This window comes from Mauremys reevesii, linkage group 2 (assembly GCF_016161935.1).
Source record: "Mauremys reevesii isolate NIE-2019 linkage group 2, ASM1616193v1, whole genome shotgun sequence".
Classification (NCBI taxonomy): domain Eukaryota; kingdom Metazoa; phylum Chordata; order Testudines; family Geoemydidae; genus Mauremys; species Mauremys reevesii.
In genome coordinates, this window is record NC_052624.1 from 55,214,706 (window position 1) to 55,241,926 (window position 27,221).

Consider the following 27,221-nt stretch of genomic DNA (forward strand, 5'->3'; position numbering starts at 1 on the left):
TCACTTACATTTTTGCCTGTAACCAGAGGCTCTACTGAATATTGAACATGAACAGGCAAGAATCTTTTCAACAAAACTTTACCTTGTCATATTTATTTCCCTTTGATTTTTTAAAATGAAGAAGATTTTTATCATTAATCATATAGTTTACAAAAGTAGATAATTTGCAGGTATAAAGAGAATTACATACCTTATTGTAATGGATGAGAAGACCATAAACCAAAATATTTTTCTTTTTCACTTCCCTTGCAAATTCCTTTATCCCAGCCAGTTCTTCCATTCCACTGCTGAAAGACATATTTTCTGAAACATTCAAATGGACCTGCAAAGGGGTGCAAAAGCAAACCATTACTACATTATATTACAAAATATATTCCGTTAGATGTCCAGTTTTTAAAAAAAAATAGTTAGATAAACACAAAAATAATATAAGATGGCAAAGGATTTATTTATAAATTTGTATTAATGTCATGCTCCATGACTTAAATATTTAATAAGTGGAAAACTTTTTCAAAATCTAGATAAACCAACACACCAGAAGTGAGCAGGACATGTGCTCTCTACATTTAAAAAATTATTAATTTAAAAAAAATCTCTAATCTCTGATCCATCTTTCATGCAATTGTTTAGTATCAATGCAGTCACAAATCAAATCCTCAACTGAAGAAATCAGAGAAGAGTACAGATGTTTTCCTTTAACAACTTTTAGTTTTTCAACGTGGAATCACATTTTCAAGAATATTTGCTGTGTCTGTTCTCTGTCTGGGACATTGCATTTGTAAGTTGCATTCTGTACTATGTTGCACATCAGCATTGTAAAGAGAAGTACGGTAACTAGTTCTTACATTTGACTCAGGCTTGACAACAATCCAACTATTTTGATCTTTATCTCTTCACAAAGTTTCTATTAAGCTCAGAAAACCAAGATTTAAGAAGGACATTTCTTCATATAATGTTTTTCATATGATGCCATGGCTATGCTACTGGATAGTTAAAATGAGTCTCATAAAACACAAAAATAAAAAGCTACTTTGTAGAAAATTAAAGTCCCTAAAATCTTAATGGGATTTTGTGTTTTTGAAATACTTTGATTTGAGATTGAGTTTTGTCATTGCCAGTCCTGCCTCACTTTCCTGATGGAGGCAAAAGCTAGTGAGTCATGCCTTGACAACAACACTTGTGCCTTATATAGCACTTTTTATCAGTAGATCTCAAAGCGCTCTACAAAGGAAGTCAGTATCATTATCTCCATTTTACAGATGGGGAAACCGAAGTACAGGGAGGTGAAGCAACTAGCCCAAGGTTACCCAATAGGCAATGGCAGAGCCAAGAATAGAACTCAGGTCTCCGTCGCAGTCCAGTGCTCTATCCACCACTTCAAACAGAGGGGCATTGGCAAGGTAGACGATGAACATGGCTTAAAGCCTGGAGAAGTTCCGTGGTGAAGTCCCAGCCAGGACTCCAACTACTAAAACTATTATTTAACACTTAACTTAATGGTCCATACCTAACAACTAACTACAAAGGAGACAGAACAATGGGTCTGAAAGATTCGCTAACGCTCTTGCGATGCAAGACAAGGCATTCCGACCAGCCACCACAGGCGGTAAGAAGGAACTGAGAGGGCGTAGGGTCGGTGGCACTCAAGGGGGCACCGCAGCCAACATTATGGATACCACTAAGACAAAAGTCTCTGACGATTGTGCATGTAGGCACGCAAGCACCTAGAATGGAATCAACATAAGCAAGCACTCGTCGAAGAATTTGTGCCTTTGTAAACTATTGCAGCTGCCTGTGTACCTGCCTGCTCTCAACTTTCTGTTCTGACTGGAACAATCAAGCCAATAGTCTATGGTGAGTAACTACCTCTTAACATGTCTTTAAAAATTAACACTTTCCACACTGTGTATGCATGTCCAGCATATATGTATGGAAATGTGCACCAGACCACAATATTTTGTTGTGCATGCTAAGAATGCAATTTTCAAACCACTCATAACTTTGTTAAATATAAATAAATTCTTTTAAAAATGTAGCTGAGGCACTACTCTTTAATGACAATTTACAAACAAATTTTAAAACTTTTTGAGACTCCAGGCAAGATAATGTATAGTCAAAAGCTATAAATTTTAGTCACATTCACAAAATTCATAAGATGCAGAAGAGATTTTCCTCAAACTTACCTTTGAACTAAGAGCAAATATTGGACATTTCCTCTCCCAAGTACCCCACTGTCCTCCCCCTCACAAAAAAAAGTTGTGTGCGAGTGAAAATTGAGTTAAAATAGCAATCTTAACCACAGCATTCGATACTAGCAAAGGCTATAATCCATTAATAGTGAAAATACAGGAAATGCATTATAACAGGTTTAAGCACAATACATTTGTCCAGTGAAACATATACCTACAAGTTTATACAGCGTTTAGAGCAGCTGTGTTAGTGTGGGAATAGAGATACAGGGTCCGAAGCTGGAGCTTAGCTGTTCAGCAGAGAGCTCATGTTTGGTGTAGGAGAGGTGCAAAAACTGTTGTACTGGGGTTATAGCAAGCCAATCAGTGTTCACTTATGCTGGTTACAAAAGGATCCAATGGGCCAAAAAGGTACTCAGGAATCAGTATGATATAGTGACATCCTGGCCACACCCTGCTACAGTATCAGTAAGGAGGGCAAGTGATGTAGGAGTCCCTATATTGGCTGTATGCCACTAGAGGGTCACCCTTATACTGCAGTGATCCTCCCCTCACTAGCTAAATTAGTGGTTTGGTGCAAAGCAGTGCAATGCACCAGAGAATCCGGCCCATTACATTTACAATACAAAAAGTTAAACACTAAAAAAAAAAAATAGCAAAGTAATACAAAACAGATTCTGCCAGTGATCTGATTCTTTTTTATCAGAGAAGATGTTCTGAAATAAGTGCAGAGCGTGTGAGAACTTTCTACTTATGCAAAAAGGAAATAAAAAGCTTGTCAGGGCTGAAGGAAAAACACTTAATACAGGTTTTTCTAGGTTAGATTAGAGGAAGTCTGCTGCTTCTTTTCGCCTCTCTCTTCCTGGCTCCATAGCAAGGAATAAGTTTACTTCTGGACTCAAAAAGGGAAATGTTCATCAGTCAACCAGTATCTAAAAAAACATAATGACCAAATGTGCCAACATCCTCATAATACCTTAAGTTTTGACATTTATTTATCTGAGAAATGTAAGTATCCACTTTTACATCAAAAGAGCAATGTTATACTGAACAGTTTTCTAACAATTCACTCAGGCTCTATAAGTTGAATTTATTTATTTTTAAAAATAAAAACTTTAAACTGAGAAGAATTCCACTACAGTCATTATTTAGGAGTACACCCAACACTGAGTAATTAAAGACTGATGAAAGAAATTTCTATCCCCCCAGTTATAACATCTGTAGTGAATTTTAGGGATCGGAAGTTTAAAGGACTTAAATAGTTCCCAGTGATTAATATGAGACAATGATTTGTTTATCTAACTCTATTAATTAAAAACATATTTTTCAGACCTCTTTCCATTTTCTATTTGCTCTATTTCTGAAAATAATGTGGAAGCTCCATAAACTGAGAAGATGAATAGGTAGCAATAAGAATTCTAGACAAATAATTCTATACAAACCTTTTTTTTTAGCTTAGCATGAGATCTATTTATTTTAGGGCATTGCTCTACTTTTAAGAGAGACTTCATATGAATCAAAAATATGTTTCATAAACAGGCAATTCTTTGCATCTGTTATTAAGGTTATTCCCAGGCTATCTAGGTCAGAGAGATTTAGAATGTACTGGGAGAATAATTTAACAGATGAATCAGATCCCGTAGTTTCAAAACATATATATTGCTAAACAGAACATATTAAATGTATCTTATTCTTCTTAGAAGGTATTAACAGTTTAACAATTTGGGATTGGGAGGCAGGGCAGAGAAACAGGGCTTCTGTAAAGATGGTGCTGCACCGCAGGCAGATGTCAAGATCTGTGTAGTTTGAGGGCAGAACCCTGACAGAAGTTTCCTTAGTGAGCTCTTGTAAGGAATTTGTGTTCTCTTATATTTTTCTTGAAACACTGACATGAGTCTGGTATGTTTTATTATTGCTACTATCAATCCTTACCCCTTTCATTTTACACCCCAGACAAGAAAGAATTTAATACCCATCCAATAACAGACAACAGCCATGACATCTACTGCAAAAGATTTTAAAGTTATAGTGTTATCCTGGCTGATTGATAATTCTATAAAGATTTGCTCCTCCTTGGGCTTTATATGTAGAGAAAGTGATTAAAGCAGTTATTCAAGGGATAATGCAAACAATATTCTGACCCAGAGGGAAAGTATTTTGTGTTACCACATAGCTGAATAGTGGCAAGAAAGAAGAGTCTTTTATGGAGGCCCCTAAACATTGGGTGCAGGAGTGAGAAATCTGGATTTTTCTCTATTACTCATAGGTAAACAGAGGAAGCCCACCTAAAACTTATGAGGTTGGTACACACGGAGTTCCCTACTGAATTTCCTCATAAATGTACATAAACAAGTAAAGACTAAATTCTCAGGTGCCAAGGATCAGCATTCAGACCAGCCTCACTGTCTGCAGGGAACACTTGGATCAGATATTCACTTGGAAAGTGTTTTATAAACATTAACTAATAAATATTCACACCTCCTTTGTTAGTTGGTAATGGATAAGTGACTTGTTCTGGGTACAGAGAAAGTGACTGTTAGGGCTGAGACTAGAACTCAAGAGTTCTTGACTCCTAGCCAATGCAATCCTCTCAGACTAGCTGAGATTCTACTGCCAGTGGCTTCATGTATAACATCAACCTATATGTTGACAAGTACCTTACTCAAAGAATAAAATAACAGTCAGTTCTGATGCACTATTGCTTCCAAAAGGTTTAAGTACAATACAGCAGCATAATCCTTGGGACTGGATAGAACTGGTAACTCCCCTTTCTCCATGCTCTCAGCAAGGCAGAAAACTAGTACAGAGAATTATGCACAGCTGTTCAGCAGAAGGAGAGGCTTACAGAGCTGCTCAGCTGCATGGAAAATTCTTGTCTCATATTTTGTGTGGATATGAATCCCTCTACCCCTCTAGGTGTAGAAGCAGCATTCAGCCCAAACTCTGAAGATATCCTCAGCAGCAGCAGCAGCAAATGACCCATGTGACTAGAATGTAAGCCACATACAGATTGATAATATATACACTTAGAAAGACTGATACTTTAATGAAAGTTTACCCATAGCTGAATTAATTAGGTCTTAAGAGATCCAGGTAGGTAAATGACATTTTTAAATTATATTGTACTCAGTTTTTCTAATTTCCTGGTAATACATGTAGCAGAAAATGATCATAATTTTAAAACCGATAAAACCACACAACATAACTTAAAATGCCATTTACCTGACACCCGATTGGCTGGTTCCACACTCTTACAGAGCTCAATGCAATCCACAGCATCACCAGAATGAATAGGGCATAATAAAGCAGTGGGAACTAAAAATCCAACTAGGACTAGACACCATGAAACCTTAAAGAAAATAAAGTACATTTTCAAGTAATGCTGTACCTTTTATCTGTCTCAGATTGACTCCTGGCAACATTAAGTACATATTGCTGAAGTGCAATGACTTTTTATAATCTCATTTACAGTTCGCCATTTAAAAATACTTAAAATCCAAGGGTGCATCACATGAAATATTTTATAAATTATACAGATTCTAAGAAAACCATTTTATATTTGATTAGAGGTTTATTACATTCAACTTATATAAGTTAACCTACCGAAATGAGAACAACTGGATGCAAGACAGAAATTCTTGAATTTTCAAGTATATCAACTAGTTGCTGGGTTTCTTTAACGTCAGATTTTTCAGCCTAAATAAAAACAAATTTTAAAGTTACCAAAAGAAAATAAAGCAAAGCCTAATTCACAAAGTGCACTGAAAGGTTCTTTTATCCACTGGAAAGGGAAATACACCCTTAATATACCTCTTATATTTGTAATGCTTTGGATTGGTGAAATTATAGTCATATACAGCACGTTGTCATGAATTCTGCTACATTCTAAGGCATATAAGTGACAAAACTGGAATCTAGACATGGTTCAACTTAAACCCTTCCTGCTCCAGTACAGGATCCTAGCCAGAGGTTTAGTGGAATGGACTTGTCAGAGCCAGTAGGTACCAGCACAGACTATGTGATGGATGCTGAATTTGATGGCCACAACAACATTTTGAACAAGTCACATTGCCACATGAGGCAATCTCAGTGGACTACAATCTCTGTGGAAGCATGCATTGCAGGGAGTCTCAAATTTACTCAAATTTATTTTAGCATGAGCTTTCGTGAGCTAAAGCTCACTTCTTCGGATGCATAGAATGGAACACACAGACAGGAGATATTTATACATACAGAGAACATGAAAAGGTGGAAGTATGCATACCAACAGGCAGAGTCTAATCAATTGAGATGAGCTATCGTTAGCAGGAGGAAAAAAAACTTTTTGAAGTGATAATTAAGATGGCCCATAGAAGGTGTGAGGAGAACTTAACATAGGGAAATAGATTCAATTTTTTGCGGATACAGACTAACATGGCTGATACTCTGAAACCTGTCAAATTTATTCCTGGCCCTGCCCTCTACCACCAGCCAAACCATACCTACATATATGTTAATTCATATACTCTGTCTGTATGTCATCTTCTCTGTGTGTAATATCTTCTGTGTGTGTGTTCCATTCTCTGCAAAGAAGAAAGCTGCTGTAGCCTACAAAAGCTTAGTAGAATTTGTCTCTCTGTAAATCTCCACATTTTTCTCTTGTTCTTTTAAGGCGGCAGACTACTCTGGCTGCTACTCTGAAAATGTGTTGTTCCCATAGTTAACTGTCTCATTCTCCCAGGACCATAAAACCTGTGAAAGTTGTGAAAGGGTGAGTGGAGTGTGGGAGTCTCACCCTCTCCCTCTTCCTGGGACTCAGACTGACCACCAGACCAGCCAGTAATTGTTGGACAGGAGGACAACAGGACAGCAGGAAGCAGCAGCAACAGCCAGCCAGGACAGGACCCTCCATCCAGGTTCAGGGAGCTTAGTCCACTCCAGCCATCCCCCACAATTCCCCAGCCCCCCCCCCCAACCCCCCAAGCCCCAGAACCCAGCACCCCAGCCCTTTCTTCCTCCAGCTTCCCAGCTTCCCCGCCCCCCCACCCTGCCCTGCCCCCAGCAGGCTCAGGCTGCAGCACCCCCCCTCAAGTCCTCCCCCTCCCTTCCTCCCCCAGTCCCCCACACAGACAGTCACACAAAGTTTCAAAGTTTTTATGCCCCTATATTGCCAGAGTGATGTAAAGGCCTTATTATAAATGACAGTAAGAAGGAATCTTCTCAGCGAGCTTCTTTTCTTTTTTTTTTTTTTCCAAGTGGCACAATGCACATGTATTACAGCTCAGGATTTATTTTTTTTTTTTTTAAAAAAAAAAAAAAAAAACTTTAAGGGCAAATAAAACATTTACCAAGCAGTCAATAAAATGTCAGGACAACTAGAACCAACCACTTCTCAAAGTACCCAGCCAGGCCCAGGATAATGATTAGCAAAACTGTATGACTTTAATGTGTGAACGTCTGAGCAATTTAAAACGACATTACACTTTTTTTTTCTTTTCTTTCTTTTTTTTCCTGTTTGGTGTTCTGTGATGTAATTTAAATGAAAATCCAGGATTATAACTGGAATGCAGGGTATTAGTTACCAAGTGTTTGTAACTTATCTTTTATGTGTTTAGGAAATGCTGAATAGTTATTGTGACTTTTTTCTGTATTGTAGTTTAAATATATTACCAAAACAATTGAAACTGCTGTGATTATACTGCATTATTTTGACAAATAAAATATGCAGAACTTTGCAGAATTTTGAATTTTTTGGCACAGAATTTTGAAATGTTTGGTGTAGAATCCCCCGAGGAGTACAAATTGTATTCCAATGATAACTTCCATCTGTTTTTGAGATAGCACAACAAGAATCAAATATACACTATCAACCCTATGATCCTTTGCAGTTTATTTGTTTCAACTGGTGATTTATAAGAATTCTTTATCCCTCCTACACAATAATTTACTGGCTGCTTTACAAGGTGCTTGTGATTGGAGTGAGTGCAAGAATGGGGGTAGGAAGGGCGCATATTCAACTACAAGTGTCTCAATGGTCTATGACTCTTGAAATATAAGGGAATTTCTGGGCCTGTCACACACTAGAAATACAAACCTCAGGAGTGAGAGTCCCATGTGGCAATACTGATTTTACTATTGTTCAGAATACATTACCCACAAAAACTTATTGTGAGTTGTTGATTTATTTTAAAAATCAATAAATATCTTAAATGTGAAGTGCATAATTAGCATATTTGTCCATAATACTCACATTTATGCAAATAAAATTGTAGCATTGTCCTAAAAAGATGTTCTGTAGATGATTATCATTTTTACATAGAAACACTGATATGCCTTTAACCTGCTGAAAAAGCAAACATATATTGTATCACTATACAAACTCAGAATAGTATTACTACTCACTCTTCTAAAGCCGCCACCACTATGGTGTCTGTGAGCATTTTACATGGCTTAAAATTCACAATTAACATTCTAAATACGCAACTCAAAAACACTCCCTGCAGCTTAAGAGAGAGGGCAGAGCGAGATCTGCTGAGACAACTAAAAGCCAGGACACTGTATCAGTTAAAAACAACGGGACAAAAAGGTATATCCTTCAAATATTTATCATCATGGCCAGATTCACATTTAAGTGGTATTGCTGGAAAGAGCAAGTCCAGAGATACAGGCCTGCTACTGAGAATGCCTTGCCCTCAACCCCTGTAAGCTTCAGCCTTGGAATGGCAAGTTCCATTGTTTCCGATAGACAGATGGAGGGGTGGAGATGGAGAGGCTGTTTTTAGGGTCAAGGTTTTTAAAGTTTCTATATACAGTGATTAACACTTTCAATTTCTCCTGAGGACCATTTTTTCAATAAATACTTTAAAATCTGCATTCTATCATTCTTTTTTTCTCCTCCCTGTCCCTCCCAGAATCATAGAATATCAGGGTTGGAAGGGACCTCAGGAGGTCATCTAGTCCAACCCCCTGCTCAAAGCAGGACCAATTCCCGACTAAATCATCCCAGCCAGGACTTTCTCAAGCCTGACCTTAAAAACCTCTAAGGAAGGAGATTCCACCACCTCCCTAGGTAACCCATTCCAGTGCTTCACCACCCTCCTAGTGAAATAGTTTGTTCTTAATATCCAACCTAAACCTCCCCCACTGCAACTTGAGACCATTACTCCTTGTTCTGTCCCAATTCATGGCCAAGACAGCACTCAAGGCAGGCAGGAAAGATGAGACAAACTGAGCATCGAACCTTGGAGACTGAGAACATTACGTTAAGAATCCCATAGGGTTCAGCTCTTGTGCAACTTTAACATTTTTATTGATGATCTGGAAGAAATCTGGAAGATAAAGTTTTCTATGACCCAAAGATTAGTTAGGTGATAGATAAGGACAGGTCAGTTACAGACAATCTGAATGCTGGTAAGCTGGGATCAAACAACATGTAGTTCAACATGGACAAATATAGGGTCATACATCTATGAACAAATAATGCAGGCCAACCACATGGGATGGGGAACTGTATCCTGGAAAGCATTTATTCTGAAAAGGACTTAGGGGTTAAAGAGGCTAAGCAAGACAATATGAGTTCCCAGTGAGATACTTTTGCCAAAAGAGCTGTTGTGATACTTGAGTGTATGAACGTGAACATCAAATAGCAGTAGGCGGGTTATATTACTGCTGTATATGCGTAAGAGAATGGGGCCCGTCCTATAACATCCTCTTCCTGCTGGACCCTGGCTTGCTCATGCTGAACCAGTGCCCTCCCTGGGGAAATTCTGCCTGGAACCTTCTCACCAAGCCCAGACAACGTAGTTTCCAGTCTTCTCAACAACGAGATCAAAACTTCCCCAAGTCTGTCCCTCACTCCTCCTAAGTTCCTCAACCCAAAGTTCTTGGCTCTTACCTAAGAGCCTTTTTGATAACAGGATTTCCCAGTCTTCCTTCTGTCCATTTTTTATTTCTGGGAACAGTTCCTCATGCCAGTAGCTCCAGCCTATGGCAGCTCCTCCTCTCCATTTCCTGTTCCTCCTGTTATGAGGATCAACCAGTTAAGCTGCAGGTCTTTTCCCAGGTGCAGCAGCCAGTTGCTGGCCTTTCACCTCAGTCAAATGGTATCCCTTATACCTTCACAATATGACACTGATGAAATTACTACTGAAATATCATGTACAGTTTTGATGTCCACACTTGAAAAAATGGAATTTGAAAAATTGAAGAGGTCTCAGAGAAGAGCCACAAGAATGATTTACGAACTGGAAAACATATCTGAAAATGAGACTTAGGAGATCAATCTATTTAGCTTATCGAAAAGAAGGTTAAGAGGTTACTTGGTTACAGTCTAAACACTTACATGAAGAGAAATTATCTGATAGAAAAGCATGTGTCAGCCTAGCAGACAAGAGCATAACAAGATCCAATGGCTGGAAATTGATGTTAGACTTTCAAAATAGAAAACCATTTTTTAAACAGTAGGTAACTAACCATCAGAACAAATTACCAAAAGATATGGTGGATTCTCCATCTTTGAAATCTTTATATCAAGACTGGATGCTTTTCTAAAAGATATCCTGCAGTTCACCCACAAGTTACTGAGCTACCCACAAAAGCAGGAATCTAAGTGTTATTGACTCTTAGGTTTCCAGTTCAGCAGCAAATAAGAAATGCAGCAACCAAAGGGAGCTGATTTTCAGTCTGTGTGCCAGTATTTTGAATAAAAATGTTTTTAAAAATTCTGAGGGATATAAGCTGGTGTTTTGAGCTAAGCTTTGATAACACTTGGTCAGTAAACAACATGCAGAAATAACACCTGATGAATAGAGTATGCTTATGTGACTAAGAGGTAAGAGGTCTTGCCAAATCATTACTGGATTTAGGAGCAATTAGCTTTCAGTTATAGAAAATGGTTACAAACGTGACATTTTGATTCATAAGATGGAAATTTTAAACTACCTTGATATTTTCTAATATAAAATGAATAAATTGTATAGAAAACACTATTTTTAACGAAAACACATTTTTCCTACTTACCTTGCCACCTATGTTATGATTTCAACTTTCTTCAATTTCCGATTTATAAAAAAACATTAATACTCATGCACCAGGCATCCATAAAAACTAGCTAAAATACTACAGTTGAACTTTATTAAATATAGACATAATTAATACCATTCCAGGGGACTAAATAGTGCTGTGATTAATGCACTAGCCCGTCACCCCTGAAAGGCTAATTAGTGAACCTGGCCTACATCACAAGTGAAATGAATTTAATAGTTTCAATCCAGTCCCTTGTGGATATTTATTTAATCACAAAACTAGTATACAACTTAGCCATATTCATCACAATTGGCAATCTTTGCATAGGAGAGGCCCAGGACTGAGGAACCAACGGTGCATAATTTTCAAGCACAAAGAGGGAAACATCTTTAGTCTCCTTATAAATTTACTTGTTTTAACAAGGCAATGAATAAAGTAACAATTGCAATGAATAGGAAAGGTTGTTGACTTAGTTCTTTTACAGTAATAATACGTGAAAGATGCCTACTGGTGGAATCTCTCAGGCAGCAGGTGGGAGAGCTACAGGAGGAGGTGGCTAGGTTGAGGAGCATCCAAATCCACGAGCAATTCCTGGACAGTGTCCATGTGAAGACAGCTGAGGTAGCTGTCCCACTACACAGGACTGCTGACACACCACTGGTGGAGGAGGAGATGGCTCAAGGTGGACACTGGCAGCTGGTTACTTCTGGCAGCGAACAGTGCTCCACCCCTGCTCCGAACCCTCCCGCCGTGGTAATAGGTAACCGTTATGCTCTTCTTGATACAGGAGAGAAGGAATCACCCCCTACAGTAAAGGAGGAGAAGCCTCATACCCCTAAGGCTGGGAGGTCTCCTGCCACCACTGCGAATAGGAAACGTAGGGTAGTGGTGGTCGGAGACTCTCTGCTGAGGGGGACGGAGGCGCCCATCTGTCGCCCTGACATTTCATCTCGGGAGGTATGCTGCCTGCCGGGGGCCCGTATCCAAGATGTTACAGAGGCATTGTTGAGGATTATCCAGCCCTTTGACTACTACCCCATGCTACTCATCCATGTGGGCACAAATGATACTGCGAGGTGTGACACTGAGTGGATCAAGAGTGACTACAGGGCTCTGGGAGTACGGGTGAAGGAGTTTGGAGCGCAGGTGGTATTCTCTTCGATTCTTCCTGTCAAAGATAGGGGCCCGGGCAGAGACAGAAGCATCATGGAGGTGAATGCCTGGCTGCGAAGATGGTGTCGCCAGGAGGGCTTTGGCTTCCTCGACCACGGGATGCTATTCGAGGAAGGAATGCTAGGCAGAGATGGCGTTCACCTTTTGAGGAGGGGAAAGACCCTATTTGCACACAGACTGGCTAACCTAGTGAGGAGGGCTTTAAACTAGGTTCAAAGGGGACAGGTGAGCAAAGCCCACAGGTAAGTGGGGAACATGGAGACCTGGAAGATGGGTCAGAAACAAGAGGGAGCATGGGCTATAGTGGCAGAGAGAAAGGAGGGTCAGGGCAAAACTGGGAGGCAAGATCAAAACAGTATCTTAGATGCCTATATACAAATGCGAGAAGTATGGGTAATAAGCAGGAAGAACTGGAAGTGCTAATAAATAAATACAACTATGACATTGTTGGCATCACTGAAACTTGGTGGGATAATACACATGATTGGAATGTTGGTGTGGATGGGTACAGCTTGCTCAGGAAGGCTAGACAGGGGGAAACGAGAGGAGGTGTTGCCTTATATATTAAAAATGTACACACTTGGACTGAGGTGGAGATGGACATAGGAGACGGAAGTGTTGAGAGTCTCTGGGTTAGGTTAAAAGGGGTAAAAAACAAGGGTGATGTCATGCTAGGAGTCTACTACAGGCCACCTAACCAGGTGGAAGAGGTGGATGAGGCTTTTTTTAAACAACTAACAAAATCATCCAAAGCCCAAGATTTGGTGGTGATAGGGGACTTCAATTATCCAGATATATGTTGGGAAAATAACACCGCAGGGCACAGACTATCCAATAAGTTCTTGGACTGCATTGCAGACAACTTTTTATTTCAGAAGGTTGAAAAAGCTACTGGAGGGATTTTAGACTTGATTTTAACAAATAAGGAGGAACTCGTTGAGAATTTGAAAGTAGAAGGCAGCTTGGGTGAAAGTGATCATGAAATCATAAAGTTTGCAATTCTAAGGAAGGGTAGAAGGGAGTGCAGCAAAATAGAGACAATGGATTTCAGGAAGGCAGATTTTGGTAAGCTCGGAGAACTGACAGGTAAGGTCCCATGGGAATCAAGACTGAGGGGAAAAACAACTGAGGAGAGTTGGCAGTTTTTCAAAGGGACACTATTAAGGGCCCAAAAGCAAGCTATTCCGCTGGGTAGGAAAGATAGAAAATGTGGCAAAAGACCATGTTGGCTTAACCACAAGATCTTGCATGATCTAAAAAATAAAAAGGAGTCATATAAAAAATGGAAACTAAGTCAGATTACAAAGGATGAATATAGGCAAACAACACAGGAATGCAGGGGCAAGATTAAAAGGCAAAGGCACAAAATGAGCTCAAACTAGCTATGGGAATAAAGGGAAACAAGAAGACTTTTTATCAATACATTAGAAGCAAGAGGAAGACCAAGGACAGGGTAGGCCCACTGCTCAGTGAGGAGGGAGAAACAGTAACAGGAAACTTGGAAATGGCAGAGATGCTTAATGACTTCTTTGTTTCAGTCTTCATTGAGAAGTCTGAAGGAATGCCTAACATAATGAATGCTTATGGGAAGGGGGTAGGTTTAGAAGATAAAATAAAAAAAGAACAAGTTAAAAATCACTTAGAAAAGTTAGATGCCTGCAAGTCACCAGGGCCTGATGAAATGCATCCTAGAATACTCAAGGAGCTAATGGAGGAGGTATCTGAGCCTCTAGCTATTATCTTTGGAAAATCATGGGGGACGGGAGAGATTCCAGAAGACTGGAAAAGGGCAAATATAGTGCCCATCTATAAAAAGGGAAATAAAAACAACCCAGGAAACTACAGACCAGTTAGTTTAACTTCTGTGCCAGGGAAGATAATGGAGCAAGTAATTAAGGAAATCATCTGCAAACACTTGGAAGGTGGTAAGGTGATAGGGAATAGTCAGCATGGATTTGTAAAGAACAAATCATGTCAAACCAATCTGATAGCTTTTTTGATAGGATAACGAGTCTTGTGGATAAGGGAGAAGCGGTGGATGTGGTATGCCTAGACTTTAGTAAGGCATTTGATACGGTCTCGCATGATATTCTTATCGATAAACTAGGCAAATACAATTTAGATGGGGCTACTATAAGGTGGGTGCATAACTGGCTGGATAACCATACTCAGAGAGTAGTTATTAATGGTTCCCAATCCTGCTGGAAAGGTATAACAAGTGGGGTTCCACGGGGGCCTGTTTTGGGACCGGCTCTGTTCAATATCTTCATCAACGACTTAGATGTTGGCATAGAAAGTACGCTTATTAAGTTTGCAGATGATACCAAACTGGGAGGGATTGCAACTGCTTTGGAGGACAGGGTCATAATTCAAAATGATCTGGACAAATTGGAGAAATGGTCTGAGGTAAACTGGATGAAGTTTAATAAAGACAAATGCAAAGTGCTCCACTTAGGAAGGAACAATCAGTTTCACACATACAGAATGGGAAGAGACTCTCTAGGAAGGAGTACGGCAGAAAGGGATCTAGGGGTTATAGTGGACCACAAGCTAAATATGAGTCAACAGTGTGATGCTGTTGCAAAAAAAAGCATACGTAATTCTGGGATGCATTAACAGCTGTGTTGTGAGCAAGACATGAGAAGTCATTCTTCCGCTCTACTCTGTGCTGGTTAGGCCTCAAATGGAGTATTGTGTCCAGTTCTGGGCACTGCATTTCAAGAAAGATGTGGAGAAACTGGAGAGGGTCCAAAGAAGAGCAACAAGAATGATTAACGGTCTTGAGAACATGACCTATGAAGGAAGGCTGAAAGAATTGGGTTTGTTTAGTTTGGAAAAGAGAAGACTGAGAGGGGACATTATAGCAGTTTTCAGGTATCTAAAAGGGTGTCATCAGGAGGAGGGAGAAAACTTGTTCACCTTAGCCTCTAATGATAGAACAAGAAGCAATGGGCTTAAACTGCAGCAAGGGAGATTTAGGTTGGACATTAGGAAAAAGTTCCTAATGGTCAGGGTGGTTAAACACTGGAATAAATTACCTAGGGAGGTTGTGGAATCTCCATCTCTGGAGATATTTAAGGGTAGGTTAGATAAATGTCTATCAGGGATGGTCTAGACAGTATTTGGTCCTGCCATGAGGGCAGGGGACTGGACTCGATGACCTCTCGAGGTCCCTTCCAGTCCTAGAGTCTATGAATCTATGTGTGTAGTGAAAAGTGTATTTCAGTAACAACATTAATTTATTGGTCACATATTTTATTATAAAGTTCTGGTTAAAAATCACTGTGGGAGGTGCTACTTTGCATGAGATGAAGTAATTGTTGGAATTCTCTCAGAAAAGTTGTTGTTTGCATTTCCTTCAGTTCATTGATATCATTTTTGAGTTGTTTTTTCTGTTGGTATTGGGTTTTGGAATCTCTCATCACAATCTGTCCTCTGGAGAGGTGAATTACTGGAATAATCAGATAAATCTATCAACAATAGTGTACCCAATGATTCTTTAGACTTTGCATGTAGAAGTGAGCACAAATGCTAAGTGAATCCTAACGTGTTTGCTATTATGGACTAGAGTGGCAAAGCTGCCTGAAACAAACTGAGGATATATTTCTCAAGTGCTGAGTGCCGGTAACACACTTTTCAAAGTTTTGGCAAGACATGTTTGAAACTGGAGGCAGAATAGCTGATTAGTTTCCTTTCCCCATTTAAATTATTCTAGTGGCAGAGGGCTTTGGATACTATCTTTAACACAATGGTGACATTTGGCCCATTTCCTTAAGAGTTGATGGCAACCAGAAACAGGCTATTAGTAAGATTACTAACACATATGCTATGTACAAGTACTTACTTTTACTTCGCTTTTCAGAGTTTCATGAAGGAGAAAACCAAACTGCACAGCATCTTCTTTCATATCAGTGGTAACACAAACTTGTTGTGATAGATTGTCTGTGATCAAGAGAAAACAAGAACTGAATGTTTCATATAAAGAATATATCAAACAAAATTATTAATCTGCTGAACTCTACTTTCAACTTCCTCAGCTGCTGTTTTTTAATATAGCCTTTTCAACAGTTGAAAGTCTCATTTTAAGAGGCCTTACTCCAAGGCAAGTCAGCACAATTAACATAAATCAGAAAATCAAATTAGCAGTTTATTCCCTATTTCCTACTTCTGCAGAATTTTGAAAAATCTCACACATAGGGCCTGATCTAAAGATCACTGAAATCAATGGAAAGATTCCTAAATGACTTCAATGGGTTTTGGATGAACCCCACATACTTACATTTAATGAATATCAAGAAAGTATATAATTTCCTGGTATACTGATTTCATACAAGCTTAATTCCTCTCCACCCCAACTTCCAAGTGGGCACTAAATACATTATTAGCAATGCTGCAAAAGGTATATTATGAAATGGGCAAGAAGCAGATGGGACAAAGATGCAGTCAGATAAATTAAGGTCTGAACCAAACAACCAGCTCCATGTGGGTTTTGGGCACAGGGAGCTACCCACATGGAGCAAGTTGTAGAATCAGGTCAAATCCATCTGATTATGAGACAACAACCTCACACGTGGGAACTCATTACTAAACACATTGGTCTAGGAGAGAATAACAAATTTACTACTAAAAATAAAAATAATACAGTTAATACCCAGTCAGTTCCATATACCAACATTTCAAAGCAGGAACTCTGTCTCTAATTTTAAGATTCAACAAGATTTTTCCTGGTGGGTTGTTTTTGTTGTTGTTATTTTTTAACAATTGTTTAAATCCAACTCTTCTTATTTAATGCAATTTTTTGTCCTTTTGATGCTCAATTAACATGCATACTGACATGTATGGTTTGTATTGTCTTCTGGGTGTCCATTCTACAAGCAGCTAAAAGATAATAAATGTGCAGTATAATTATACTGAAAACAGATCTGGACTACACTTCAAGGACAAAAATAAACAAACCTAAAAAATTAAATTAGCATGAGGGATTTAAAAGAAATTATAAAAATATGTCCTGAATGCTCATCAAAACAACCTTGGATATAAAAATATATACTGGCTTCATGTGGAAAGTTTTTAAATATTTAAACACCAAATGATAAATTCATTCAGATATCTTTATCATTGTCAAAGAAAACTCCCCCCCCCTTCTCTATGGCATATGATCAAGCATCTCTGTATAAAAGGTAACAAATACAGAACAAAAATAAATTTTAAAACTGCTTATTGCTATGGAGTTAGTGTTTTTGGAAAATGAATGAGATTTTTGATAATTTTCAAGCAATTTTTTTATGAACATTAAAACTAAATTAATGGCCAAAAAGCTTTAAAGAAAAGGTGGAAGGGTGTTGCTATAATTTACATTATTTACAATGCCACCAAAGCACAAATTGACAGTGAAGAGAATGGTGGTGAAATTATTTGACAGCGAAGAGAATGGTACTGAAGTTTGTTGGATTAGGCTACAAAGAAAAAAAATAAATAAGAAACAACAAGCATCTGCTTACAGACTACAAGGACCAGATGAAAATGAGAATGACAAATTTATGGCCCAATTCTCAGGCAACTGGAAACCATGGCATTGTAAATAATGTAAATTATAGCAACACCCTTCCACCTTTTCTTTAAAGCTTTTTGGCCATTAATTTAGTTTTAATGTTCATAAAACATTATTCTCTTATGGGAGAATTTATATTTCTATAGATTTGTTGGGCAGAAAGTGAAGTCAAACATGCATCAAAGCTGTCTTCTACATAAAAAGGAACAATTTTATGATGTAAAAAGTGGGACCTGTAATTACAGGAGAAGCATCCTGTGTTTACAGCAGAGAGGAACTGATTGAGAATGGTAGAGAAGCTTGAAACCAGAAACCACGGATCAAGTCAATTTAGCATAGTACAAGGAATGGCGCAGTACAAGATATTTGTACATAATGGAGCAATTCAAAGGTAGTAGATTTCAAAAAATGAAGTGTTGAGAACTAAGTATTTGAGTAAAGTCAGATTAGAGCAATTATGAAAAGCAACATGTGGAATAAGGCTGTGGAATCCTAAAAGGCAGCAGAACTAAGACACAATAGACAATTTCTCTGAAAGAGGAGTCTGCAAACAAATAGCATCCAATGTAACTTCACAAGGGGCTGCTCAAAGATCTCAGTTTAAAAAGTCAACTCCCCACCTCTCAAAAATCTCCTATCCCCTGGAATCCAAGGGGTAAAGGAAGAAGAATACAAAAAGACAATTAAGATTTGTAGGTTAACCTTAATAGAGAAGAGTAAAACATCTTAATGCTATACAAAACAGTTAGAAGGAATAACAAGTCATTTTATAAAAAATAGCAGGTGAGGGAGTAGTATTACAGAGAAAGTCCATAAGTGAGGAGAGTAATAAAATTAATGATAATTCAAACACAGATGGGATACTGAAATCATTTTTAAAATATGGCTTCAAGAAGAAAAATAAAGAAAAGCAGTTTGGACAATTAGATTTTATAGAAACATCTAAAGAGGTAATGGATTGTTTGGAAAACTTGATGATACACAAAGTCAATTGGTTTGCTGATATGCATCTCTTCATACAAACTTATTGTACCACTAACGATGCCTCTCCTCTCCCTTCTCCCCATGCCCTATCTTCCCCTTTAACTGCCAGTTGGGCTGTTTTTCTTCCCTTTTCTTGATCACTGTTATATTGCCTCCCTCCACCTTTCTACTGCTTTGGACTCCCCTTCCCTATGCGCACATGACACTCCTCAATCTCTCTCTGGAACACTACCCAGCCTCTCTCCCATCTACCCTTGACTTCCTTCGCTTTAATGTCCTTGAGCATGGAGTAAATTGTAGCTGTGGTGGGATTAAACCTCCAAGTGCTGCTTCCTTTTTAACCTGTAGTCCTATCAGAAAGTCTCTGTCCATTCCATAACCACAGCTAAAGCTCTCCATGCTGCCAAAATATAATGGGCCAAATCCTGATTCCTTAAATCAGTGAAGTCAGGGAGTTTGTTAGAGTAAAATTAAAAAGAAAAAATTTTTACTCAGGACTTGCTCTAGTATGTTTAACCCTTCTCTCCAACATAGTAAGACTCCTTTGTTTGAATCCTAAGGCAGCCCAGAGGTCACCCCAACCCATTTTCTGAATCTTGCCATGTCCCAATTGTATCATTGCCTAGTCTTGCCACATCTTAATTTTGTCAAGCTTCATACAAGGAACTGCCCTGATAATTTCTGACACTGGGTGTTTTCTTAGGCACTTGCCAATTAATCCAACTTGTTACCTGCGTGGGACTGTCTTCTGCACCAGTCCTAACACTTCCTTGGGACATTCTTTTCTTTTCCACTCACAGTAACATGAAATAAAGGTAAGCGTCATATCTTCCTCAATTTTGCCTTAGTACCATTTCTGCTTAGTAAGGCATTCTCACTTCAAATTAAAGATTTCTTATCATTGCCATTGAGAAAGACATGACAATTTCCTGCAATATCCTTGGAAGACCTTATTGATTAAATTTTTAAGTATCCTTGGGGTCCATTGTATGAAATTAATGGTCTATTATTATCTGGATATAACAAAAGAAGGAAAGGAGACACTTGACAGAGAATTTAATCAGGCCGCAACTTTACTATATAGATGTCTGGGACTACCTGGCAGATAAAGTGTACAGTGCAGGCAAATCCATGTTTACTCAAATCATTATCTGGGGTTTCCACCAGCCCCTCTTCATTTTTCATCCTGGTTCCCCCAGCCAACCCATGGCTTGGAATTTACCATCCATCCCCCTCATAGGAGGGTTAAGGTGGCTATGAGAACGGGGGGAGGGGTTGGCTCCCTGCCGTACCAATCATAGAAGTCTCCAACTTCCCTCCCCCATTCTGTTCCTTTATCCAGCACTTCCTTTTAAGTCCTTTACTAGGCCATTTCTCTGGTCACTGGATGCCTTCCCTATGGAGAACCTGCACTGGACTTTTGCCAGGAGGCACCAGTAATTTGCTTGGTTCCCAAACATCTCCCAATGGCCTCTTGTATAGCAGCCCCAAGAGGTGAAGCCGCATTCTCCCGGAAGAACCCATTGTCCCTTGCACCATGCCAGGATCATCAAGGGGCGCCAGCAGCTGAGTTGTCCTCAACCAGGTACCGCAACAACCACCATCCATGGTGGGCAGTATAGGTGACCATCGCCCTGGATCCTTAAATTGAAAGAACTCATTAAAAAACAATGTCTTGCATAGCTCAGCTGTGTGCCCAGAGCCATGAATCTCCATGCCACTGACTACATCATATGCTGAGGTTCCATAGAGCAAGCGGCATCTGCTCAGATTCGTTGCTAGCTCCTGGTGCAAGCTCATGAAATCTATCAAACTGGAAACAAGACAAAGCATCTGCTATGCCATTAGCCATGCCCGGCACGTGTTTGGAAGAAAAACAGATGCTGAGGTTTAAACTTTGTAGAACAAATGCCCTCACCAACTTTATAACCCTATGCGATCTGGAAGTTTGGCGATTGATAACCTGTACCACTGCCATGTTGTCACACCAGAAGCATACCCTTTTATTAGCCAGCTCTGGTCCCCCAATAACCACAACAAAAATGGTAAAAAATTCCAAAGAAGTCATATAACGCACCACCCCGTTTTGTGTCCAGATGGCAGGCTTTTTCTGGGCACACCACCTGCCTTGATAAAACACCTCAAAACCTGTACCCCCTGCAGCATCCGAATGGATTTTTAAACCCCTTGTAATAGCCATTCTGCCCGCCACGATACCCCATTAAAGTGACTCAAAAAACGTTCCCACACCTTCAAATCCTCCTTCATCTCTCTAGCGACTCATATGTAATGGTGTGACCTGGCTATGCCCACTCTTGCCACTGCCATCCAGGCACAAAATGCCCTCCCCAGGGCAACAACCCTGCAGGCAAAGTTCAGGTGCCCCAGAATAGGTTGCAGATCTCACAGTGTGAGTTTCTTGGCTCCTACTGCTCTCCTGAACAATCCCAATAGCTCGTCAAGCTTATCCTGAGGGAGCCACGATATGCCCTCCCCGGTGTCCAGTTCGATCCCCAAGTAGGTCAATGTAGTAGAAGGGCCCTCTGTTTTTACTTCCACTAGGGGTACCCCCAACTGTTTAGCCAGGACCTGGTGAACACGCTCATTTGACCCGGGTTATCCTGCAAACAAAAAATCATCCAAATAATGTACTATTTGGTGTAGTCCCACTGCCCACACCAATGCCCAGTGCAACATTGTACTAAATTTTTCAAATGCTGAACAGGATACCACACAGCCCATGGGTATAGCCTGGACAAAATAAAATTGTCTCTCAAAAAAGAAACCCAAGAGCTCAAACTCCAATGGGCAAACTGGCAGCAGTTGAAAAGCAGATTTGATATCGCACTTAGCCATTAGTGCCCCGGGCCACAAGCCCTAACCATACAAAATGCTTTGTCAATGGAGGAATAACGCATGGAACATAGTGCCAGGTCTATCCCATCATTAACAGAGCCACCTCTGGTGGTGAATGAATTAATTGGTATGTCCCTCAAGTCTTCTTGGGGACCAAACCCAGAAGGGAAACCCTCAAGTTTTCTATGGGTAATTGGTCAATTGGCCCAGCCACCCTGCCTTCCTTTAATTCCTGTAAAATCTTCTCTTGAACAATATGTCCCATCCCAGTTACTGACTTTAATTTTTTTGACATCACATGAGTCCTACTCCCCACAAAGGGGAGCCGAAATCCCACAGTAAACCCCTCCCACAAATATGTCCCATCTGCCTTGTTAGGGTAATCCCATAGGAGAACCCTTAACACCTCTGGCCTAACTGGCATTGGTGCCCATGCTCACTGCACTGCCCCCAGTTCGTTCCCCTCCCCAGCTTGTGTTTTGTGTCCCAGACCCTGTTCCAACCGAGACAGACCTGCAGTTGGCACTTAAGCCACCCCCAGTCCTGTTTCCTCCTTGTGATCGTCCCTTACTTCTCTCTGGCAGGAACGGGCTGAATGGGTCCCAAAACATGCCTCACAAACGTGCCTGAATTTACAGGTGCTGCAAAAACAACCACCATCATTAAATGCCCAGCAAATATTATTACATGACTTAGGCCCCTCCAGAGCTTGCTGTGGTATGAACAAGCGCGGGAGGGGCCTGAGTCATGTAAGAACTCCTGGCCCCCTTGGCGTTATCCAGCCCAACCAGAGTGTGTGATGAGGTATGTCCAACCTTATCCCAGTTTGTGTTGCTGGCCTTAATCAAAACTGCCCATCCCATTTTAAGTGTGGTGCAGTCATTACTGTGGGCCTGGATTGTATGTAATCTCTTGATGGGGAATATGTGACAGATGTGACACCTGGTGGTTCAAAGGACTGTATTGACCAATGTGCCAGGCAATAATGGACTTTTGAAACAAAAATTGTTGGGTTTTCCCAAGGAATATTAAGGAGAGGTGAATGCGAATTCCCCACCTCTGGTTATGCAGAAACTCAGTCTTTTGAAGCTACATCCTGAGAAGGGGGGGCTTTGTCTGCTGATCACCTATTACATGAGGCCCAGCTCAAAGGCCCAAGCTATATAAAGGAAAGACTGAACTATTCTTTGTTGTTCTGATTCTGACAGTTATGAACTTGTAACCACAGGAAAAAATGACATACATTTTGAAAGACTGACACCTACCAGAGCCTGAGACTGGAATTAAGGTGACCTCTAGTAAGCTTTTTCGCATGCATGTAGGTTCTCCTATTGTTTTAATATGTTTTCTCTGTAATATTTTCACCTTAAGAATAAATGTGCTTGCTTATTAGTAGCTGTGTGGTAACTTATAACATCAGGCAATATACTGGGCATAGCCTCTGGAGAGAAATCTAAATGCAGATGGTGGCCTTTTAGGCAGTCTGGCTTGCTGGGGATATCGCAATGTAGGTAGGAAAAACCCCAGTCAGGAGGGAGAGAGATACGGGAGACAAAACCTAAAAGTGCATGTCCTTGGCAGACCATAGGGAAGCAATACAGGTGCAGTTGCCCTAAACTGTGAAAGCTACAAAGTACAACACAAAGGTATCATTATAAATGCAAAGAAAAGAAATTTGCAGCACTATGGTTCACCTGTCTACAATGTATTAGGGATGGAACTGAATAAAATAGTAAAAAAATTGTATACAAATGTATGATTCACTCAAAATAAATGCCAGTTCCACTCCCACATTCTTCTAACAGCAACTGTAAGTAAAATAAGAATTCACAGAAATACACCTGCATTTATACAGGAGTGTTTACACACATCAAGAATGACAATTTCCCCTTCCCTGCAAAGATGTCATTACAGGGTTATGAATTAACAGTGACTTTTGTTTGTATTACCCAAATGCTGAGAAATCTGAGCTGCAAACTTCCTAGTTTCACTGCCCTAGACATATCAACATTACGAGAATCCATAGTTCATGCTGGAACAGTATGTAATGCAGCATATTAGGCATTTAAGATCATTCAGTGTTCAATTAACTTCACAGCAAATAGAATTCATACAGATTTATTTTTAAAACTTGCTGTGAAAAAATATATGCAATCTTTGTTTTCACTAAAAATGATGCTTTCAGCAACTTGAAAGAACATCTTGTGAAGTGTTTAGGAAAGTGTGAAAAAATTATGGAAATTATAGCCTGCGGACTGAGGTATATGAAGTGTGAAAAATTAAAAAGGAGGGAAAAATTAAATAATTTACAAAGGCAAAAAATCTAGAAAAGCAAAAAAATCTAGGTTAACACTGAAACTTCATTCTGAACCTGACCCCTTTGCGCTGAGGTACTGTCATTGATAGAATGCTTCGGCTCACATTATTCAGTGACATCTCTCATCGCCTCCTCTCTAGAATCATACCCAATCTTTAAAAAAAAAATGTGTACACACACACACACACACACACAGACTCATGGCACTCTATCATTTGAGCACTGGCTAAATCAAGTGTCAAGGTAAAGTTGGTAAAAACTAGTTAGATTCTTGCAAACCTACAAACAAACAAACAAAAAACCTATAAAGGTTTTTTTTGGCTTCATTACCTGAATGAAGATTAATACCTCATCAAGGTCCTAGAAAGTTACCTTTTTAACGGCAAACAGCAGTCTACAGCTTTTAAGCATAACATTTTTTTAATTACACACACACACACTTTCTTTTGTAAAATATTTGAATGGCATGGCCCCCCTCAAAGCATCATTGAAATGCTTCCCCTTTACAAGCACATATGGTTAGCTGACCTGTGTTCTACTCTCAATTCTACAATGAATTCAACAGAATGTCCATGCTGTGGCTGCAACACGTCAAGCTAATTTCTTATGTGTTTTCTCTTACCACAGAAAAGCACACAAGAGTGGATAAACTACTCTGGAAACTTGGTCTGGTTCATCGTGCAGAATGTCCAAGGTATCACTCTCTCACAGAAGAAGGGTTTCTATCTGTGCAGACGGAGAGGGGAGGATGGGGACGGAATGACTGCCATTAGGTGTCCAGTCTGTGGATATAAACTTTCTTCAAAGCTCCATAGTTCTTCATAGAACACAACAAACCAAACCAACCTGCGATTGCCCACTTAACACACACATAACTATGCACACAAAAACAATCATAAAACTCAACATTGTGCATACTATCATTAGCATATACAGAAGAGAGGGATCAATATTTGTGGTGGCAGACAAGGAAGAGTTTGCTTCCATTCAGCAGTGATTATTATGGGCACCCATTGCCACATAGTGGAAACATGCCATTTGTTAAGGTCTGCCCTGCCTTCCTAGCCCTGACTGATAATCATGCATCATCTACATATGCCCTTTGATAAACACAGAACGCACAGAAGTGTTTTTCAGAACCTTTCATATGTACTCTCCATATAATATGGAATATAATTCCTGATTTCCATAAACTGAGGCTGGAAGTCTGTCACTACATTTGTACATGCCTCAAAAATTGGGATTTGTCCCCATACATGGATAAGCAGGTGTCTATCCAGCCAACTGTGCATATGGAATGCCCAATCTGCATGTGCACATTGATAAGCATGCATGCAAAAGTAGTTACAGAAGCAGGGCTCTGCTAATTAAAAAACATTCATGCTCTAAATTACAAAATTCTTGTTGAGAAGCTACTTTTAAAGTTTACATGTTTGAACTAGAGTTCAAAGATACTTACCCTAGGGGCAATAGTCCTAATAGAGATTTTTTAGGATATTTTTTATTATCCAGATTTCATTTCTAAATGAATCAGCCTGACTACAAGACGAGGTTTCCTTACTTATAGGCTATTAAAAAATAGACATGTGCCACCTTGTCTGCATACTCTGCAAGTTCATACCTGCTGAACTAAAGAAATGCATTAATGTTACTGTTATAAAATGAATGATACTGGGGTTTTGTGACTTAAGGAAGTGAGAAAATAAATAAGTATGTTTTAAGAAAACAGTTTCAGAAGAGAGTGACTCATTAAGCTATTTATATATTGCACTGCACTGCTCTGAATATGTTATATTTGTGTTTTCCTTACCTACATCAGAGTTCAGTTTGGTGGGCTGGAATTTGTCTATCATCAAGTCTCATTTAGCCAGCAGCTGAAAACCTAGTTCTGCTCTTCTGAAGCATTTAGGACTTGTTAGCTTTTCTTGCATAGGTAGAATTACATTTGTAATGTGGATGACTAAGAAATAAGTCACCTAATTACTGTCAGATGATGAATTGTGACTTCTTTCACACAGTATTCTACAGCCAAGTACTTATCTTTACAACAAATTTTCTTTTATTTAATTATATTAAATTACAATTAGTCAATTAATCAAAGAAAACTTATAGAAATGCAAGAATATCCTGTAATAAATAAAACAGCAAAATAAATCATTGTCCAGAAAATCCATGAGACCATCACTGGAAAAGTGTAGTAAAAAGAAAACTATTCCTTAGACAAGCTGTACACAGCCATAAGTATAAATGTGACATTTTGGCTCATAAAGAATAAACTCTTTAAAGATTTGTTTATCCAAGATCATAACTCAAAGCAAAAAGATACCATCTACAGTCAGAAAATGAAGACTTCTCCAGTGTGTCAGGTGGTGTGCATTGCACTGGATCTGGATCTGGATCAGGTGCAGTTTGATCCCGCCCAGAGAACCACAGAAAATCATTGTCTTCTTCTGGGTTGCTCAACAGTGTGCTGCCTCTTACTCTGGGCTTATGGTAAAGCCATGATTTAGCACAAAATTATTCAATATTCTTTAGCCACAAATCACAAAACATCACAAAAGTCGCTGAAAGAAAATTAATGCTATCTTTTATAATTCAATAGGGTTATATTTTTAACTGTATTTAAAAAACTTTTAAACATTTTGGTAGATCCTGAAAACCCTCACTCAAACTAGTAGCTCTAAGTCATATAAGTAGTCCCATTGATGCAGTACAACACGCTGGCCCTACATGTTCAATTAAAAAAATAAAGTATAGTTCACTTTAAAATTATGTTAAAGGCAGTAAAAATGAAGACAGACATAATTTAAGGTGACAGTTTTTGGATAAATTACCATTATACGTTTGTGATAGATGAGATAGTTAAGGGTGAAATGGTGCAGGATGAGTGGAAAATGAGAAAAACATAATATAGAGACTTGGGTATGGTGGGTTTTTAAAACTAAATATTGATCCTTTAGCCAAGATATGGTCCGCCTATTAAATTAAGTATGGTTTTGGACTGTTTGCATTGTTTATGTAAATCTAGTTCAGCTATGTTACTCTTGGCATTTCTAACCACTTAAATAATTTATGTCAGTCTGAGCACGCAGAGCAGCCTTGGGTGGGCTCAACAAGTTTGAGTGACAAAAGTACAATGCTGCTTTGT

The 27,221-nt window shown here is 39.3% G+C and overlaps 1 protein-coding gene across 14 annotated transcripts in view; it reads right to left on the reverse strand.

Moving 5' to 3' along the window:
- CRPPA (CDP-L-ribitol pyrophosphorylase A) overlaps positions 1–27,221 on the reverse strand; it is a 179,609-nt gene that overhangs the window by 69,498 nt on the left and 82,890 nt on the right. For 6 of the 14 annotated variants that reach the window (XR_005594039.1, XM_039524441.1, XM_039524443.1 and 3 more), the window contains exons 6-10: positions 16,210–16,307; positions 8,419–8,511; positions 5,793–5,885; positions 5,412–5,538; positions 191–322 (exon numbers count right to left, since the gene is read on the reverse strand). Coding sequence is in view for 12 of the 14 variants with exons in the window: in XM_039524441.1 (XP_039380375.1) it covers positions 192–322; positions 5,412–5,538; positions 5,793–5,885; positions 8,419–8,511; positions 16,210–16,307 (542 nt within the window). In the remaining 2 variants the exon portion in view is untranslated. The remainder of the gene's footprint in view (positions 1–190; positions 323–5,411; positions 5,539–5,792; positions 5,886–8,418; positions 8,512–16,209; positions 16,308–27,221) is intronic. The other 8 variants (XR_005594041.1, XM_039524447.1, XM_039524450.1 and 5 more) reach the window with 3 other exon arrangements.